The sequence below is a fragment of the Hylobates moloch genome, unplaced genomic scaffold (assembly GCF_009828535.3).
Source record: "Hylobates moloch isolate HMO894 unplaced genomic scaffold, HMol_V3 SCAFFOLD_12, whole genome shotgun sequence".
In the NCBI taxonomy this organism is placed as follows: Eukaryota; Metazoa; Chordata; class Mammalia; order Primates; family Hylobatidae; genus Hylobates; species Hylobates moloch.
In genome coordinates, this window is record NW_026652287.1 from 46,409,295 (window position 1) to 46,427,314 (window position 18,020).

General features: G+C 49.2%; 1 protein-coding gene across 2 annotated transcripts in view; it reads right to left on the bottom strand.

The window, feature by feature from the left end:
• Positions 1 to 18,020, bottom strand: part of CACNA1A (calcium voltage-gated channel subunit alpha1 A) — a 308,894-nt gene that overhangs the window by 86,635 nt on the left and 204,239 nt on the right. For both annotated transcript variants that reach the window (XM_032169902.2, XM_058425055.1), the window contains exons 13-19: positions 17,707 to 17,819; positions 17,412 to 17,543; positions 17,066 to 17,138; positions 13,061 to 13,178; positions 12,840 to 12,907; positions 9,838 to 9,944; positions 7,840 to 8,649 (exon numbers count right to left, since the gene is read on the bottom strand). In XM_032169902.2, the coding sequence (XP_032025793.1) occupies positions 7,840 to 8,649; positions 9,838 to 9,944; positions 12,840 to 12,907; positions 13,061 to 13,178; positions 17,066 to 17,138; positions 17,412 to 17,543; positions 17,707 to 17,819 (1,421 nt within the window). The remainder of the gene's footprint in view (positions 1 to 7,839; positions 8,650 to 9,837; positions 9,945 to 12,839; positions 12,908 to 13,060; positions 13,179 to 17,065; positions 17,139 to 17,411; positions 17,544 to 17,706; positions 17,820 to 18,020) is intronic.

The window sequence follows — 18,020 nt, forward strand, 5'->3', positions numbered from 1 at the left end:
CGATCCACCTGCCTTGGCCACCCAAAGTGCTGGGATTATAGGTGTGAGCCACCATGCCTGGCCCTGTATATATATACACATTTAAGAGAGTGATATCCCTGCCATAAAGCAGGCCCAGTTAAGTTATAATTTCAAAGAGAACCTAAATCCTTTGGCCACCAGCTCAAGAGGCCCTGGAGAAACTTGTGGTGGCATTTTCTTAGAGGAATACCATCTACCAAGAGCGGATGGAAAAGGGTCTGCCAATGTTTGTTTTGTCTTGTTTTTGCTTCCTTGTAGAGCTTCTGTTGGCTCTGTTTGTTGGGAAATTTTAACAAGCTCAGCCTGCAGAGGCTTAATATCAGTTTCCAGGAGGTTTCATTCCCAAAGTGTCTCCAAGGAGAACAAAAAAAGGGGCAGAAAACTTTGAAGCTGTGCCCCTTCCCCCTTCTCCCTTCCCCCTGGGGATTTGGCATCCTCTGCCTGGAATAGGTGGCCAGTTGCATAACACCTGTTGTGCATGGCGTTCTTGTGCCAGCTAATCACTTGGGCATCCTTCTGCGGAGGGCTGCAGACACCTTGCCTGGGGCACACTCAGACCCCGGGATCAGATTATGTGGGGGTGATAATAACAGCAGTCCCTGTTTATTGCTCATCTCCTTGTGTCCCCACCCCCTGTCCTAAGGACCTCACGTATTAACTCATTTAATCCCTGCAACCACCACCATCCGAGGTGGGTATAGTGATCGGCCCCATTTCACAGAGGAGGAGACTGAGGTTCAGAGAGGCAAAGTCATTTGCCCGGTGTTACCCAGCTGGAAAACAGCTGAGCTGGGCTCTCTGGTGTTCGAAGCTTTAATGGGGCAGCTTGGTACAGTGGCTTACGCCTGTAATCCTAGCACTTTGGGAGGCTGAGGAAGGAAGATCGCTTGAGCCCAGGAGTTTGAGATCAGTCTGGGCAACATAGTGAGACCCTATCTCTTAAAAAAAAAATAGCTGGGCGTAGTTGCACGAGACTGTTGTTTCAGCTATTTGGGAGGCTGAGGTGGGAAGATCATTTGAGTCCAGGAGTTCGAGGCTACAGTGAGCTATGATTGTGCCACTGCACTCCAGCCTGGGTAACAGAGCAAGACTGTTTTTTTAAAAAAAAGCAACTTGGGCCCATTGGGGGTGCCGTAAGAATTAGAGTGCTAAATAATCAACCACCCCCTGGCCCCATGCAGGATAAACTGTGGAGCTCAAAAGTCCAGCATCTCTCTTCCTGTTCCTTTTGGGGAGCAGGTTGTCACGGTGACAGATGCAGGTGGAATTAGGATGCGAACAGCAAAGATAAGAATTCTAGAGTGGAGCAGGTCTTGGCAAAAGTTCCCTTTGCACCCAGGCAGGCCTGGGAGGAGGCACTGCCTGGCTGCAAGAGACAGGCAGAAGCTCTGTCCTCCATAGATTTTTACTGACAGTCTGGGAAAGTTCCACCCTCATTTTGCCTACCCTGCGGGGCCACTGGGCTCGGCCACCTGGTATGGGGGATCTGGGGCCAGCAGCCATTGAATTATATGAAATAGAATGTGCGTCAGTCCACTTTTCACTGGAGTGAGCCACTGAAAGACAGATGAAGGTAGGAATGAGGAGAAGACAAAGTGAATAAAAAGGAAAAACATATGATCAGCCTGGCAAGGTAGCTCACTCCTATAATCCCAGCACTTTGGGAGGCTGAAGTGGGAGGATTGCTTGAACCCAGAAGTTGGAGACCAGTCTTGGCAACGTGGCAAAACCCTGTGTCTACAAAAAATACAAAAGATTAGCCAGCTATGGTTGTGCACACCTGTAGTCCCAGCTACTCAGGAGGCTGAGGTGGGAGAATCACCTGAGCCCAGAAAGTCGAGGCTGCAGTGAGCCGTGATTGTACCACTGTACTCTGGGGCCTGGGTGACAAAGTGAGACCATGTCTCAAAAAAAAAAAAAAAAAATTATCAATATGCTGGAGAATGAAAAACACAGGGTACGTTTGCAAAAACTTCAAGGAATGACTGAAGAGGAGGAAAAATGCACAAGGCAGACCTCCGAAGGCCACTGGCTTTGTCACAACAGAGAACTAAAATGTCTTTTTATTATTTTATATTCTTAAATAAAGTTTTATCTTTGCCACTTTCTTTAAAGCAGATGAATGACTGATCTTGGATTTTTTTTCTCTTAAAGTGCGTGAATCTTCATGAAGTTTTATTTCCAAAGAGCCTTAGAACCTCTTTATCAGCCAAATGAATAATGTCTCTCCTGGCCAGGTTGTTTGACGTGTCTATTAATAATGGAATTAGCAGTACTCTCCTGGTTCAGAATGGGGGTCTGGCCAGCTGAGGCTATGGGGGTGAAAGTGGGGAGATATTTTCTTCCTCTGAAGAACAGAGGGAGCAGGAACCATCTGTGGGATTTGGGCAAGCTGGGTCCTTATTGTTTTTTATGTTTATTGATGAGAGTATTAATAACAGTATTAGCTGACACTTACTGAGTGCTTACTATTACTGCTAAAAATAGCATTAATTGAGTACTTAATAATATTCATATTAATAACAGCTAACATGGCCAGGCATGGTGTCTCATGTCTGTAAATCCAGCACTTTGGGATGCCAAAGTGGGAGAATTTCTTGAGGCCAGGAGTTTGACACCAGCCTGGGCAACATAGTGAGACCCCAAAACGCTACAAAAAAATTGCTAACATTTATTGAGCTCTTGTTATAAGCCAGGAACTACTCAAAGCATTTTACATGTACTAACTCAGTTAAATCTTTTTTTTTTTTTTTTGAGATGGAGTCTCACTCTGTCTCCCAGGCTGGAGTGCAGTGGGTGATCTCGGCTCACTGCAAGCTCCGCCTCCCGGGTTTTATGCCATTTTCCTGCCTCAGCCTCCCGAGTAGCTGGGACTATAGGCGTGCACCACCTACACCCGGCTAATTTTTTTTTTTGTATTTTTAGTAGAGATGGGGTTTCACCGTATTAGCCAGGATGGTCTCGAACTCCTGACCTTGTGATCCACCCGCCTCAGCCTTCCAAAGTGCTGGGATTACAAGCGTGAGCCACCGCGCCCAGCTCAGTTAAATCTTATACCCAGAGTAGGAGGTAGCTACTATTCTTATCCCCATTTTATAGATGAGGAAATGGAGGCCCAGAGAGGAGGAGTGAAATTCTGAAAGTCACACAGCCTGGAAGTGATAGGGCAGGAATGTGACTGCCTGCCCCAAAGTCCTTGCCTTTCACGCCTAGGCTTTGCTGCTCTTGTAATTTCCAGTGTTTGCTGCTGTCTTTCAAAAACTCTTCCTGGCGTATTGTTAGGGAGAGACATTCTGTCCCTGTCACTCTGGCTCCTTCAATAATAGTAAATCTGTTAATAAGGCTGATAATAATAGTAATATTAGTAGTAATAGCAAGAGTAATTAATAATCATAGGTCTCTCTTTTTTTTTTAGAGATGAGGTCTTGCTCATCTCTAAAATGAGCAATGCCACTGCAATCCAACCTGGGCAACAGAGCAAGATCCTGCCTCAAAAAAAAAAAAACCCTAAATAAACCAACAAACTAAAGGCATAGATAATTACAAGCAAGATTTTTCACCTGTGTGAGGAGCAATAGAAAGTCATGAAGAGAGGAAAGGATAATTCTTTTCCATATGAGACTGTCTTGTACATGGTAAGGTATTTAGTATACTGGCCTCCCATTCTCTAAATGCTCAGGCTGCTCTCGAACTCCTGCGCTCAAGCAGTCCTTTGCCTCAGACTCCTGAGTAGCTGAGATTACAGGTGCATACCACTGTACCTGGCTTTTTTTTTTTTTTTTTTTTTGAGATAGAGTCTTGTTCTGTTGCCCAGGCTGGAGTGCAGTGGTGTGATCTCAGCTCACTGTAACCTCTGCCTCCCGGGATGATTCTTGTGCCTCAGCCTCCTGAGTAGCTGGGATTACAGGCGTCCACCACCACGCCTGGCTAATTTTTTGTATTTTTAGTAGAGACAGGGTTTCGCCATGTTGGCCAGGCTGGTTCCGAACCCCTGACCTCAGGTGATCCACCTGCCTCTACCTCCCAAAGTGCTGGGATTACAGGCGTGAACCATCACACTGGCCTGTACCTGGCTCTTCATTGGTCTTTACTATATAGAGAGTGCTGTGGTAAACACTTTATTCCACCTAAGTTCCCGTTTTGACCTCTCATTTCCCTGAGTGACTGACAGCCCCAGAGTCTCATCAATGCACCTTCAATTTCTTTGTCTGTCACTTTCTCGTCACTATTCATGTCCTGCAAACTGGCCTCCTTCTGGTCCACCCCAGGGCCTTTGCACATGCTGTTGTTAGACTGAAACACTCTACTCCCTTCTCAGATTGCTCCTCTGGAAACCTGCCCTGAGACCCTGGGAACAGTTTCTTGGTCGTATTTATCAGAATGCCTCAGACCACTTCACTTGTAGTTGTGTGACTGAACTCACAGCATGAGCTTAGAATATAGTAGGCACTTAGTAAATACTAACTGAATGAATGCATAAACCTATAGGAGAAGATTGAAGTGAAAGAATGACCTAGAACAATGATTTTCAGGAAAGTGTTGTAGAACTATGTGGAAACCTAATAACGTAATGATTGAGGGGCACTGCAGGCACTTAAAGAATGGTAGGCAGTTATACTAAATACCCTACCATGTACACGACAGTCCCATATGGGAAAGACTTATCTTTTCCTTTTCATGACTTTGTAATGTCCCTTAAAGAGGTGAAAAATCTTGCTTGTAATTACCTGTGCTTTTAGTTTGTTTGTTTGGGTTTCTTTCTTTCTGTCTTTTTTTTTTTTTTTGAGACAAGGACTTGTTCTGTTGCCCAGGTTGGAATCCAATGGCATAATCATAGCTCACTGTAATCTTGAACTCCTGGGCTCAAGCAATCCTCCTGCTTCAGCCTTCCAAGTAGCTAGAACTACAGGCACCTGCCACCACACCTGCCTAATTAAAAAAAAATTCTTTTGTAGAGATGGAGGTCTCCTTATGTTGCCCAGGTTGGTCTCGAACTCCTGGCCTCAAGCGATTCTCCTTCCTCAGCCTCCCAATGCAGTGGGATTACAGGTGGGAGCCACTGCACCTGATCTGGTGCCTTTAGTTTAAACCTAACTTTGTTTTACATAAGAACACAACATATTTTTTGTATGTTTTTAATATACATTGCATTTTCCTGCAATGCAACTATTAAATAAATGGAAGAAAGACTAGCCTCTTTTGTATATGGAACTTTGCCAAGAGGTGTTCGACATTGTGGAACATCTTGACACTGCTGGCAACTCCCCTCATGTGGTTTGAATTGTCCACACAACCCAGAGTCAGCCATCATTTGTGCCTGTCACTTCATGGTGATTTTGTGTATGGGTGTACATATCAGAATTACTATGTCCTTCAGAGTCTCATTACTCAAAATGTGGTCCCTGGACCATTAGTATCAGCCTCATCTGGGAGCTCGTTGCAAATGCAGAATCTCAGGCTCCACTGAGTCCTTAGCCCTACCGAATTACAATTTGTGTTTTAACAAGATCCCTGGGGATTCACATACACATTAGATTTTGAGAAGTGCCGGCCTAGTTCATATGTCATACAACAGGATCACTTAAACCCATCATTAAAAAAATCAATATTGTGCCCTGATGGTAATATAAAAGAGGACTAAGAGCAGGTTAATTTGTAATAGGACAATGTCTACGATGTCTACTTTAATGGGTAAGTTGTTGAGTCCCTATATGCAGAATCACTATAGCATCTTCTAGAAAGTAATACAAAATATCATTATGAAAAAGAGGATGCTCGTTCTGAATGGATAAGGTGCTGGCCTGGAAGGTGCCTCAAAAGCTTTCTAACATTTTCATTTATTTTTAAAAGGTGAGGTCTCACTATGTTGTGCAGGCTGGTCTACAACTCCAGGGCTCAAGTGGATCCTCCCACCTTGGCCTCCCAAAGTGCTGGGACTACAGGCACGAGCCACCACATCCCGCTGCGTCCAAAGCTTTGAAACTCTGCTCTCCCTTTAATTCTTAGGGTCCAGAGTGGCTTTTCTTTTTCTTTATTTTTTATTTTTATTTTTTTTGAGACAAAGCCTTGCTCTGTCGCCCAGGCTGGAGTGCAGTGGTGCGATCATAGCTCATCACAGCCTAGAAATCCTGGGCTCCAGTGACCCTCCTGCCTCAGCCTCCCAAGTAGTTGGGGCTGCAGGTGCATGCCACCACATCTGTTTAATTTTGTATATTTTATAGAGATGGGGTCTGCCTCTATTGCCCAGACTGGTCTCCAACTCCTGGTATCAAGTGATCCTCCCACTTTGGCCTCCCAACAGAGTGGCTTTTCAAACTTCCAAAGAATAGCATTAGGTAAATAGAGTTGGCTGAAAATGGCCAAAAATGCTCTAAATTTACCGAGCACTTATTATGTGTCAGCTGCCCTTCCAGGCCCTTTGCATACATTACCTCATTCAATCCTGGCAATGACCCAATTAGATCCCACTATTTCCATCGTGTGAGGCCCAGAGATATGAAGTCACTTTCCAAAAGTCACACAGCAAGAACACAGAAGACTATATAATTCTGGACGACAGTGGGGCTTCTCTTAATAGTTTCCCTGAAATGCTCAAGGCCTCTGGTGCCAGATAGCCTGGGTTCAAGGACACTGGTTAGATGCATGACCTTGAGGAGCTCACTCAATCTCTCAGTTTCCCCATCTGTGAAGCCTCTAATCTGAACACTTTAAGAGACTGAGGTGGGATGATTGCTTGAGGCCAGGAGTTGGAGACCAGCCTGGGCAACAGAGCCAGACCTCATTTCTACTAAAGGTAAAAAAATTAGGCTGGGTGCGGTGGCTCAAACCTGTAGTCCCAGCACTTTAAGGAGGCTAAAGCAGGCGGAATATTTGAGTTCAGGAGTTTGAGACCAGCCTGGGAAACATTGTGAAACACTGTCTCTACAAAAATTAGCCAGGCATGTGGTACATGCCTGTGGTCCCAGCTACTTGTGAGGCTGAGGCTGATGGCTTGAGCCTGGGAGGTAGAGGCTGCAGTGAGCTATGACTGTGCCACTGCACTCCAGCCTGGGCAACAAGGTGAGACCCTGTGTCAAAAAAACAAAAACATACAGTGTTTTTTTTTTTTTTTTTTTTTGAGACAGGGTCTTTCTCTGTTGTCCAGGCTGGAGTGTGATGGCACGATCTCAGCTCACTGCAACCTACCTCCACCTCCCAGGTTCAAGCGATTCTCCCGCCTCAGCCTCCTGAGTAGTGAGAATACAGGTGGGAACCATCACTAATTTTTGTATTTTTAGTAGAGACGGGGTTTCACCATGTTGGCCAGCCTGTTCTCCAACTCCTGACCTCAAGTGATCCGCCTGCCTCGGCCTCTCAAAGTGCTGGGATTACAGGCATGAGCCACTGCTCCTGGCCAAATACAGCATTTTTTTTTTTTTTTTTCCTGAGATGGAGTCTCACTCTGTCACCCAGGCTGGAGTGCGGTGGTATGATCTCAGCTCATTGCAACCTCTGCCCCCCCGTTTTCAAGCAATTCTCATGCCTCAGCCTCCCCAGTGGCTGGGACTACAGGCGCCTGCCACCGTGCCCGGCTAATTTTTGTATTTTTATTAGAGATGGGGTTTCACCATCTTGGTCAGGCTGGTCTTGAACTCCTGACCTCGTGATCCACCCTCCTCGGCCTCCCAAAGTGCTGGGATTACAGGCGTGAGCCACTGCACCTGGCCAAATACAGCATTTTATAATATATTTTTATAAAAAAATACACAGCACGTGCTACTTTGGCTGTTGTCATTATTGTTACTGTCATTCTCCGGATTCGAGGTCACCTCCACTTACTTCCTCCTCCGATGCCTCCGCTCCTTGTCCTCCCTCCGCGCGTCCCCCTCGTAAGTGGCTGGAGCGCCGTGCCGGTGCCGCCTCCTGCGCTCGCAGCCGTCGGGAACCTCGCCCTCGCCCTCGCCGCCCCGGGCCGGCCGGCTGCCCTCGCGGTGCCGTGCCCTCCGCTCTGCCTTGTCCTCCGGGCCCTCCTCCCCGGGCCTGCGGTGCGCGCGATGACGTCGGGGCTCTCCGTCCGCGCCCGTGCGCGGGGACCCGCTGCGGCTCTCCCTGCTGCCCCCCTGCCGGTGCACGTGCCTCCGGTGGGGGTCCCCGGCCTTGCCTCTCTCGGCCTCGCCCTCCCAGAACCCGGGCTGCTCCAGGCTGCCCTCCCGGGCGTGGTGGTCCGACTCGCGGCCGTAGGGTCCCTCCCGGCTCAGCTCGGCCTCCTGGCTGCCCGCCCAGGGCCTCCGTGCGTCCAGGCCCGCCGAGCCGCTGGGGTCCCGGGCCCGATCGTGGTAGCGGGCCTGTTTCCTGAGGAAGTCCTCGGCGCGCTGCTGGCCGAGGCGCTGGTCCACGGTGGGCTCGGCCGCCCGGCTCTTGTTGGTGTTGTTGTTGCGGTTCTCCTGCGGGTCCACCACCAGCGGCCGGTCCAAGTGCGTCTTCATGTCTGGCCGCAGGTGCCGGGTGTAGGCAGCCTTCCAGCGCTCGTCCGGGTCCATTTCGTTATACAGGGCCTCCCGGCTGGCCAGCAAGTTCTGCTTTCGCATCTCACTGGTCCTCTGCTCCCACACGGACTTGGCTGGCTTTTGATTCTTCTGTTGCTCTTTCCTGCAGTGGCGTGGTCACAGGGCTTAGAGAATTGCTAGGCACTGTAGCTTGGATGGATGACCCAGGCTAACCAACCCACATCTCAGCCTCCCACCCCTACTCTCCACCCTCTACTCCCCACTGAATGCTAGAAGGAGTCTGTGAGCATCTGAGTCAGGTCCAAGCCTCCTCTGCTCAAGAACCCTCCATGGCTCCCACCTGGCTAGGGGCAAAAGCCCAAGTCCTCCCCCGACCCAGAAGGCCCTGTGTAATCTGCGTCATCTCCTTGCCTTCACTTCCTCGCACTTACTATTCGATTCCAGTCACACAGGCCTCCTTCACATCAGGCATGTTCCTGCCTCAGGGCCATTGCTTATGCTGTTCCCTCTGCCTGGGATGCTCTTCCCCAGGCCCCCCAATGGCTCCTCCCTCACCTCCTTCAGGCCATGTAACCTTCTAGATGAGCAGTCCCCAAGCTTTTTGGCACCAGGGGCCAGTTTTGTGGAAGACAGTTTTTCCACAGACCTAGGTGGGGGGGTGGTTTTGGGATGAAACTGTTTCACCTGAGATCATCAGGCATTAGATTCTTAAAAGGAGCACGCAACCTAGATCCCTCAGATGCACCGTTCACAATAGTGTTTGTGTTCCTATGAGAATCTAATGCCTGCTGCTCTGACAGCAGGTGGAGCTCAGGCAGTAATGCTTGCTTGCCCACTGTTCACCTCCTGTTGTGCAGCCCCGTTCTTAATAGGCCTCGGACTGGTACCAGTCCACAGCCCAGGGACTGGGGACCCCTATCGTAGGTGATGCCTTCCCTGACAACTTTGTTTAAATCACAACTCTCTTCACTTCCAGCATTTTCTATTTCCCTCCCTTACTTTCTCTGTAGTTCCATCGCCTTCTAACACAATATATAATTTACTTATTTATCTAATTTATTGACTCCTTCCCTTGCTAGAATGGCTACACACAGGTGGGATTTTTTTTCCTCCTTGTTAATGCTGTATCCCCAGAAGTTAGAACAGTGCTGGGTACATAATAGCTGCTAACTAAATATTTATTGAGTGAAAGTGGGTGGAAGGACAGGAAGTGTCTCTTCCTAAAGCTCAATTCTGCCAAGGACCACCCCCACTGCTTCCCAAATCCATGCCTGGGATAGTGTGGACGTTGAGGAGCCGGGGTAGCATCCCAGGGATTAGGGGCACTTACACAGCTATGGACATGTTGGCCGCGGACAGAGGACTCACTTCTGCCACCTCCTTGGCTTTCTGTAGGGCAAGTTTCTGGTTGGCTGCTTCTTCTTCCTCTTGCTCGTCCTAAAAGGCACATGGAATCTTTGTTCACAAAACATGAACTAGGCCTTGGGGACTCACTTCTGACCCTGTTGCTGACCAGAGGCAACATTTGAAATATTTCGACCAATCAGAACCAAGGCTCCCCAATTGGAATGGGTACCTGCTATTGGTTAAGTGTATTGCTATCCCCTCTGTGTATAAGTTTGACATCTAACTCATTATGAAGCCTATTTTAACACACAGCCAGATAACAAAAAATAAAAATGTTCCTTCTCTTCCTACAAGGAAGACTTTCCTGCAGCCTGGTTTTTTTCTTTTTTCTTTTGTTTGTTTTCAGAGACAGAGTCTCCCTTAGTTGCCCAGCCTGGAGTGCAGTGGCACAATCATAGCTTACTGTAACCTTGAACTCCTGGGCTCAAGCAATCCTCCCACCTCAGCCTCCCAAGCAACTGGGACTACAGGTGCATGCCACTATGCCTGTATACATTTAATTTTTTTTTTTTTTTTTTTTGTAGAGACAGGGTCTCACTATGTTGCCCAGGCTGGTCTTGAACTTCTGGCCTCAAATGATCCTCCCGCTTCGGCCTCCCAAAGTGCTGGGATTACAGGCATGTGCCAATGTGCCTGGCCCCTGCATCCTGTCTTAATGAGCTGGAAAGCAACGCAAAGATTTTCCTCTCACTAGGCTTTCTGAGCCATGTGAACTCTCTGAACCAACTTTCAAAAAACACCAACTACCCTCACACACAGAAGAGCCTGGCATCCGATGGCCCATGCCATGCACTGTCAACAGCCCCCAGAAGGAGAATCAGGAGAGGAATTTATAGTCCCAGCCCCCATGACAGGAAGGCGGTGGGGAGAGGAGAGCAGGGCACTTGGGCTACAGCCAACTGCCCAGGGTGCTGCTGCTCACTGGTGGTTAGGTTCAGAGAGGAGGAGAATGGGGGAAGAGGTTTTAAAAATACATACAGAAAAAGACGTTTTTGGACTTTAAATCCTTCTTCAGCCTTCATGCAGGGCCTCATTCGTAAAACAGAAAAGCCAACAAAGAAAAAGCAAAGAAAAGGCAACGAGAAAGAAATGGCCAGAAATGAACCCGCCCATAAGAAAAGTCATGCCATTGCAGGCAGCTCTCCCGCTGTGCTCTGAATCACTGGAACGGGGAGCAACCTTACCACCTCGGAAATGGTCAGATCAGGACACTGTCAGAGACAACGTGGAGATGGGATCTGGCTGGCCACCCTGTTCTCATAGGGCCACCCCCACCCCTCCTGGCACCATTCCCAGCATTTTTCAGAGCCAGGTCTCTGGACCATCTGCCTCAGAAACACCTACAATGCAGATCCTCAGACTCCCCCAATAATCTATAGAACCAGTGCTGGGCCCTGGAATCTGCATTTCCCACAGGTTCCCAAGTGAGCATAAAACATGCTCAAATTCAAGCAACTGGTACACAGCAGTTAAGGGCACAAGCTGCAGACCCAGACGGCCTGCTTTCAAATCCCAGCTCCACAACTTACTGCTGTGTGGCCTTGGGCAAGTCTCTCAGCCTCTCTGCGTGACACATATCTCATCTAAAATTCCAACTCTCCCCAACTTTCCCTACTGAATTTTTCTCTGTCACATTTATCACCAACTGACAAGCTACGTATGTTTACAAATTTATCTTGTTTCTTGTCTGTCTCCCCTCTTGAATCCCTGCTCCACGAAGGCAGGGATTTTTGCCTTTTTTTTTGTTCACTGCTTAATCCCTAAGTCCTAGACCAGGGCCTTGGTCACACACTAGGTGCTCATTAAGTGCTTACTGAATGAGGAAATCTGTAAAATGGGGCTCAGAGAACTTGGCTCCTAAGGTTTCCATGAGGATTGAATAGGATTAAAAACACGTATTAAATGACCAAGAAATGCTTGTAGGATCAATGAAAGAAAGAATGTGGGTCTGGAGAGGAATGTCCACACCTCCCAGGAGATAAACGAACTGGCCTTTCTCCCTCCCCTTCTCCTACCCTCCTGCATCAGCCCCTGAGGATAGACTCTTGGAACTTGGATGAGCTCATGGCTGGATCAGCCCTCAGCTCAGCCATGCCAGCCGGCTCCACGGTGGCCAGGCTTGTGGCCGTGTGCTTGGGATGGCAGAGACTTCCGCTTCCCTCCAGTGGGAGCTGGGGCCGGGAAACTCTCTCTCCCTCCTGCCAGGGCCGGCAGATGGAGCGTTGGCAACGTCTGCTTAGTTTGGTTCAATTTCACAAACATGTCCTGAACACCTCGAGGCACTGGAGGTGGGGCTGCAATGCTGAGGGAGACCCCAGGGCTGAGAGGAAGACCCTGTACCTGTTATATGTAATCTTAACTTAATAGGGTCCTTGGGGAGAGGCTTGGGCTGGACCGAGGCTAGCTCTTAACATGCTGCGTTTGGCTAAGGGGAGGCTCCAGCAGGAAGCCAGAGGAAGGGAGAAGGTGGGGACATTTATTGGCCACTCCATCTGTGCCTTGCCATGGTTCTGGGTCCTCTAAGGTCCCAGGGCTGGTGGCAGCCGTTTTTCCTTGGCCCCAGCTCTGACTGGGTCCCCATAACAGCACTCCCTCTCCCATCCACTAGCCTGGGGGCTACACCATTCGTTGGAAACCCTGCTTACTCCCTGTAAACGGCCTTTTGGTTTAGTTTGCCATCTGTTTCCTGCAGCGACCTCACTGCCTTCCCCCTTCCCACCCTCTTGGCTGTTTAATTTGCTTGATGAGGGACAGTCTGTTTCTGGGAGTGGGGGGAGAGGCCCCTTCTCTTTGCACGGTGCATCCCCAGCAAAAGTTCTGACCCTGTTCCCATGCCCCCACCCCCACCCACACCCCCACCCCCGTCCTGATCTGCCATGGGCAGGTGGTAACTTTGCCAGAGAAACATTCTCCCACCGCCTCCACCTTGGTGAGCTCCTGGGCGTTGGCCAGATTGTCCACAGCGATGGCCAAGAACACATTCAGGAGGGTGTCTGCAAATGTCTGAGTCAGGAAAAGCAACCATTGGTGGGACACCACTTGGGCCCTGGGTATCTGAGTCTCTCAGTACCCTCCCTTGAGCCCCTGCCACCTCTCCTCTGCCAGAGGTCCAGGCCTGTCCCCTTCTCTCCCTCCATGAAGGATACAGTTCCCGAAGAGCGTCAGTACAATGAAATAGATGGAGAATACCATGCCGCCCTGCACGCCCCCCTGAGACTTGATCCCGTCGTACATGACCTCGTTCCAGTCTTCGCCGGTCAGGATCTGAAAGGGGAGGAAGAAACACACAGCCACCCCCCCTCTCAGCCACGGGCCCCTTGGAGACACAGCTGTGGAGCTGGAATCCGCCTACCCCATCCCCAAGCCCAGGAGGTCTTTAACAATCCTGCCTGGTTTGCGGAGCCAGACTCTGTGTTGGCTTCTCCTTGGCTTTTCTCTTTGTTTGCGAGTAGAAAGGGCCGTTCCTGCATCGAGGGGCTCTTAGCCTGGCTTCTAGGAAAATGGGACCCTGGAGGAGTCACAAACCCTCCTGTAACTCTGTCTTACTTGATGTGATTAAGGGGATTTGCTATAGACTAAATTGCATCCGCCTCCAAATTCATGAGTTGAAGCCCTAACCTATAATGGGATGGTATTTGGAGATGGGGCCTTTAAGAGGTAACTAGGGTTAGATGAGGTCATGGGGGACTTCATGATGGTATTAGTGCCCTTATAAGAACAGGAAGAGACCCATGTCATGGCTCATGCCTGTAATCCCAGTACTTTGGGAGGCCGAGGTGGGAGGATCACTTGAGCCCAGGAGTTCAAGATTAGCCTGGGCAATATAGCAAGACCCCATCTTTACAAAAAATTAAACAAAAATTAGCTGATGCACATCTGTAGTCCCAGCTACTCAAGGGGCTGAGGTGGGAGGATCGTTTGAACCTAGGAGTTTGAGGCTGCAGTGAGCTATGATTGCGCCACTGTACTCCAGCCTGGGTGACAAAAAAATGTGATTTGCCTAAAAAAAATATTTTTTTTGAGATTTTTGTCTCAAAAAAAAAAAAAAAAGAACAGGAGGAAACATCAGAACTCTCTCTCTCTGACATATGAGGACACAGCAAGAAGGTGGCTAATCTGCAAGCTAGGAAGAGAGCCCTCACCAGGAACAAACCCTGCTAACTCTTTGCTCTTAGACTTCCCGGCTTCCAGAACTGTGAGAGAATAAATGTTTCCTGTATAAGCCACCCAGTCTGTGGTATTTTGTTATGGCTGCCTGAGCAGACTAAGACAGGATTTTAATATTTACCTGTGTTCCTCATGTGGTCATGGTGATGATTAAATAAGCTACTACGTGGATAGCACAAATGTAGCACAAGGACATGTTTGGGGTCCCCCTGCCTGAGGCAGACCCTGGAACAAGGGTTCGGGTGCAAGTGGTTTATCTGGGAGGTGATATCAGGAAGCACCAGTAGGGGAGAGGAGAAGTGAGAAAGGGAAAAGAGGGTGGAACGTAAACAGTATGCGATCAAGCAAGTTTCCACTGTAGGTAACCGGGGCTTGGTCTTGCTAGGGAGCTCTGGGGGTCATCCCACCTGAGGGTGAGGGAGCTGGGGTATTTATCCACCACCGGCTGCTCCTTTTAGGGTGTGGTGCAAAAAATTCACAGTACTACTGGACTGCAGTTCCTTGGGGGCAGAGCAGGGGACCAGAGAAAGACCAAGGCAAAGGATTAGGTGTTGACAGATAAAAGTTTTGCTGATGCATATTGAAAGAACCAAGGGGATAGTAAAACAGCACCTACATGCTCCTTTAAAAAAAATCCAACTTCCTTCCTTCTATCCATATTTCCATGAGGATAAAGTAAATGTTAAAGAACTCCAAAAACATTAATCTGCTAAAACAGGGTTTCTAAGCCTCAGCACTGCTGATATTTGGGGCCAGATTATTCTATTTGGGGCTGTCCTGTGCATTGTAGGATGTTGAGCAGCATTCCTAGTCTCCACTCACCAGATGCCAGTAGCACCCTCTCCCTAGCTGTGACAACCAACAATGCTTACAGACATTGCTACATGTCCTTGGAGGACAGACTTGTCCTTGGGTGAGAACCTCTGAGCTAAAGATACATGACTAGTGATCAGTGCTATTAATAATCGCTTATGGGCTGGGCACGGTGGCTCATGCTTGTAATCCCAGCACTTTGGGAGGCCGAGGCAGATGGATCACGAGGTCAGGAGTTCGAGACCAGCCTGACCAACATAGTGAAACCTTGTCTCTACTAAAAACACAAAAATTAGCCAGGCTTGGTTGGGCGCACCTGTAGTCTCAGCTACTAGGGAGGCTGAGGCAGGAGAATCGCTTGAACCCAGGAGGCAGAGGTTGTGGTGAGCCAAGAACGCGCCATTGCACTCCAGCCTGGGCAACAGAGCGAGACTCCGTCTCAAAAAAAAAAAAATCGCTTATGTGGGGGCTCAGAACTTCCCTTCATGGAAGGTTTCCTCTTCAACTCCCTGTCTAGGGGTCTCATTTAGAAACTACCTCCCCAGAAGAAGGAGAGAGTGAAGTCACATTTTCTATACACTCTCAGTCCCCCAAAGAGAAAGAATCCACCAGAGATGCTCTGAAGGTCCCGGGTGGGCCAGTCCCAAGCCTCAGGGAATGCACCCACATGGGTGCAGAAGTTGCTTTGGGTTGATCACCCTGGAATATGAGACCAAGGTATCTTCAGATTTGGTGGGTGTATTAGCCATTTTTTTCCTCTGCCTTTTTTTTTAAGAGACAGGGTCTTGCTCTGTGGCCCAGGCTGGAGCTCACTGCAGCCTCGAACTCCTGGGCTCAAGCAATCCTCCCGCCTTGGTCTCCCAAAGTGCTGAGATTACAGGCATGAACCACTTCATTGGCCTGGCCATGCATTTTATTTTCTTTATTCTGATGCATCTGGGGTCTTGCTGACTCTGGAGGGACTGCCCTGTCCAGCACTAGCCAGTCCCTAGAGGTAGTAAATAATTTAGCCGTGAGCAGGCTTTTCAAATGCAAACCAAACAACATCCCAACCAGCCCATATCCCAGCCACCTCCTTTATCTTCCCAACACTATCCACCTGCCCTAATCACCCCAAGGCCAGGTCCTAGACAAGTAGGAACAGCTCCTCTGCCTCAGAGCCCACTGAAATGATCCAAACTAGCCAGTCTTGAGCTGTTTACTCTGCCTCACCCATTCCATCCCATGGAAACCACAATCAAGCCTCTTGCCCACATTTTCCTTCTCTTCCTGCTTGACCCTGTTGCTTCCCTGCTTGGTCCTGCATGGTGTGCCCCTTCTCTGAGGATCTGTGAGTATAACAAACTTTCTTTTCGTTTTTGAGACAGGGCTTTGCTCTCTCGCCCAGGCTGGAGTATAGTGGTGTGATTGTGGCTCACTGCAGCCTCAACCTCCTGGGCTCAAGCAATCCTTCCACTTCAGCTGCCCTAGTAGCTAGGAGGTATGCATCACCATGCCCAGCTAATTATTATTATTATTATTATTTTTTTTTTTTTGTAGAGATGTCGTCTCACTACGTTGCCCAGACTCGTCGCAAACTCCTGGCCTCAAGTAGTCCTCCCATCTTGACCTCCCAAAGTGGTTTTTTTTTTCTTTTTTTTTTTTTTTTTGAGATGGAATCTCACTCTGTTGCCCAGGCTGGAGTGCAGTGGCGCGATCTTGGCTCACCGCAACCTCTGCCTCCCAGGTTCAAGCAATTCTTGTGCCTCATCTCCCGAGTAGCTGGAATTACAGGCACGTGCCACCACATCCGGCTAATTTTTGTATTTTTAGTAGAGATGGGGTTTCACCATGTTGGCCAGGCTGGTCTCGAATTCCTGATCTCAAGTGATCTGCCCACCTGGGCTTCCCAAAGTGTTGGGATTACAGGGGTGAGCCACTGCACCTGGCCAAAGTGTATAGGCATGAGCCACCGTGCCCAGCCACAAACTATCTTTCCAATGACATTCATCTCCTGATCTGTTGGCCTCACCATATTTGAATAATGATAATCATAAAATCGGTATTTTAAGGTGGTATGAAAAGGCAAGGTAGAGAAGGAGGAGTTCAGGGAAGCCCCTTGGATGTGGAGCAGGCACTTTCATCTGTAACACTGAGAAGTATTGGCCCGTGGGGCCAGGTGGAGGCCGTACCTGAAACACCGTCATTATTGCTGCTGGAAAAGTATCGAAGTTGGTGGGAGGAGTCCCTTCATCAAAATTAAACCTGCAGGGAGGACATAGACATTTCACGTTGGCCCCACCCCAGGTGCTCTGAGGGTGTGGCTCAGTATCTCATCTCCAAGGAAACAAATGTCTCCATTATCTCTGTCCCCAGGAAACCCTGAGTGGTACCCAGGGCCCTGCCCATTTGGGTGACCGCAATGGGTGTCTGGGCTACGATGAAGGCAGCCTGCACGGTGGAGGGGAGTGTGGGCCTCTGGATGCCCTGAGACTGACCCCAGGGAACCAGGAGTTGGAATTCCTGTGAAGGACTTACTGGCCGCCGAAGAGTTGCATTCCCAAAAGGGCGAAGACGACAATGAACAGGAAAAGGAGAAACAACAGGCTGATGATGGACTTCATGGAGTTGAGGAGAGAGACGACCAGGTTTCTGAGAGATGCCCAGTACCTGCCGACAGAGGCCGGGCGAGGACTCAGGCCAGGCGGGGAGGCACGGCCCCGGAGTCAGCCCTCGAAGCACGAGGCTCACTTTCTCAACTTTCTGGAGGCGGCCCCGCCATGTCCCCCATCCCCACCCCCCGTACAAATGTCCAGGAACCCCAAAGACTTACTTTGTGACTTTGAAAATACGCAATAACCTGAGGGCTCGTAACACGCTGATTCCAAAGGATGTGCCAGGTTTTATGACGGCCCAGATAACCTCGAAGATGCTCCCAATGATAACCTAGGGCAGAGGACCTGGTCTCATGTCCAGGGACAGTGTCTGGGCTCCAGAACTGGCAAGCATTTCCTAGGTACCAACCTTGCAAGAGCCCAACCAAACTCCTCCCTCCTAATGGATGCCGGGTGAGGATCCTTGACCCCCTCATTCATCCATTCATTTATCTACAGAGACCAGGTCTCACTGTGTCACCCAGGCTGGAGT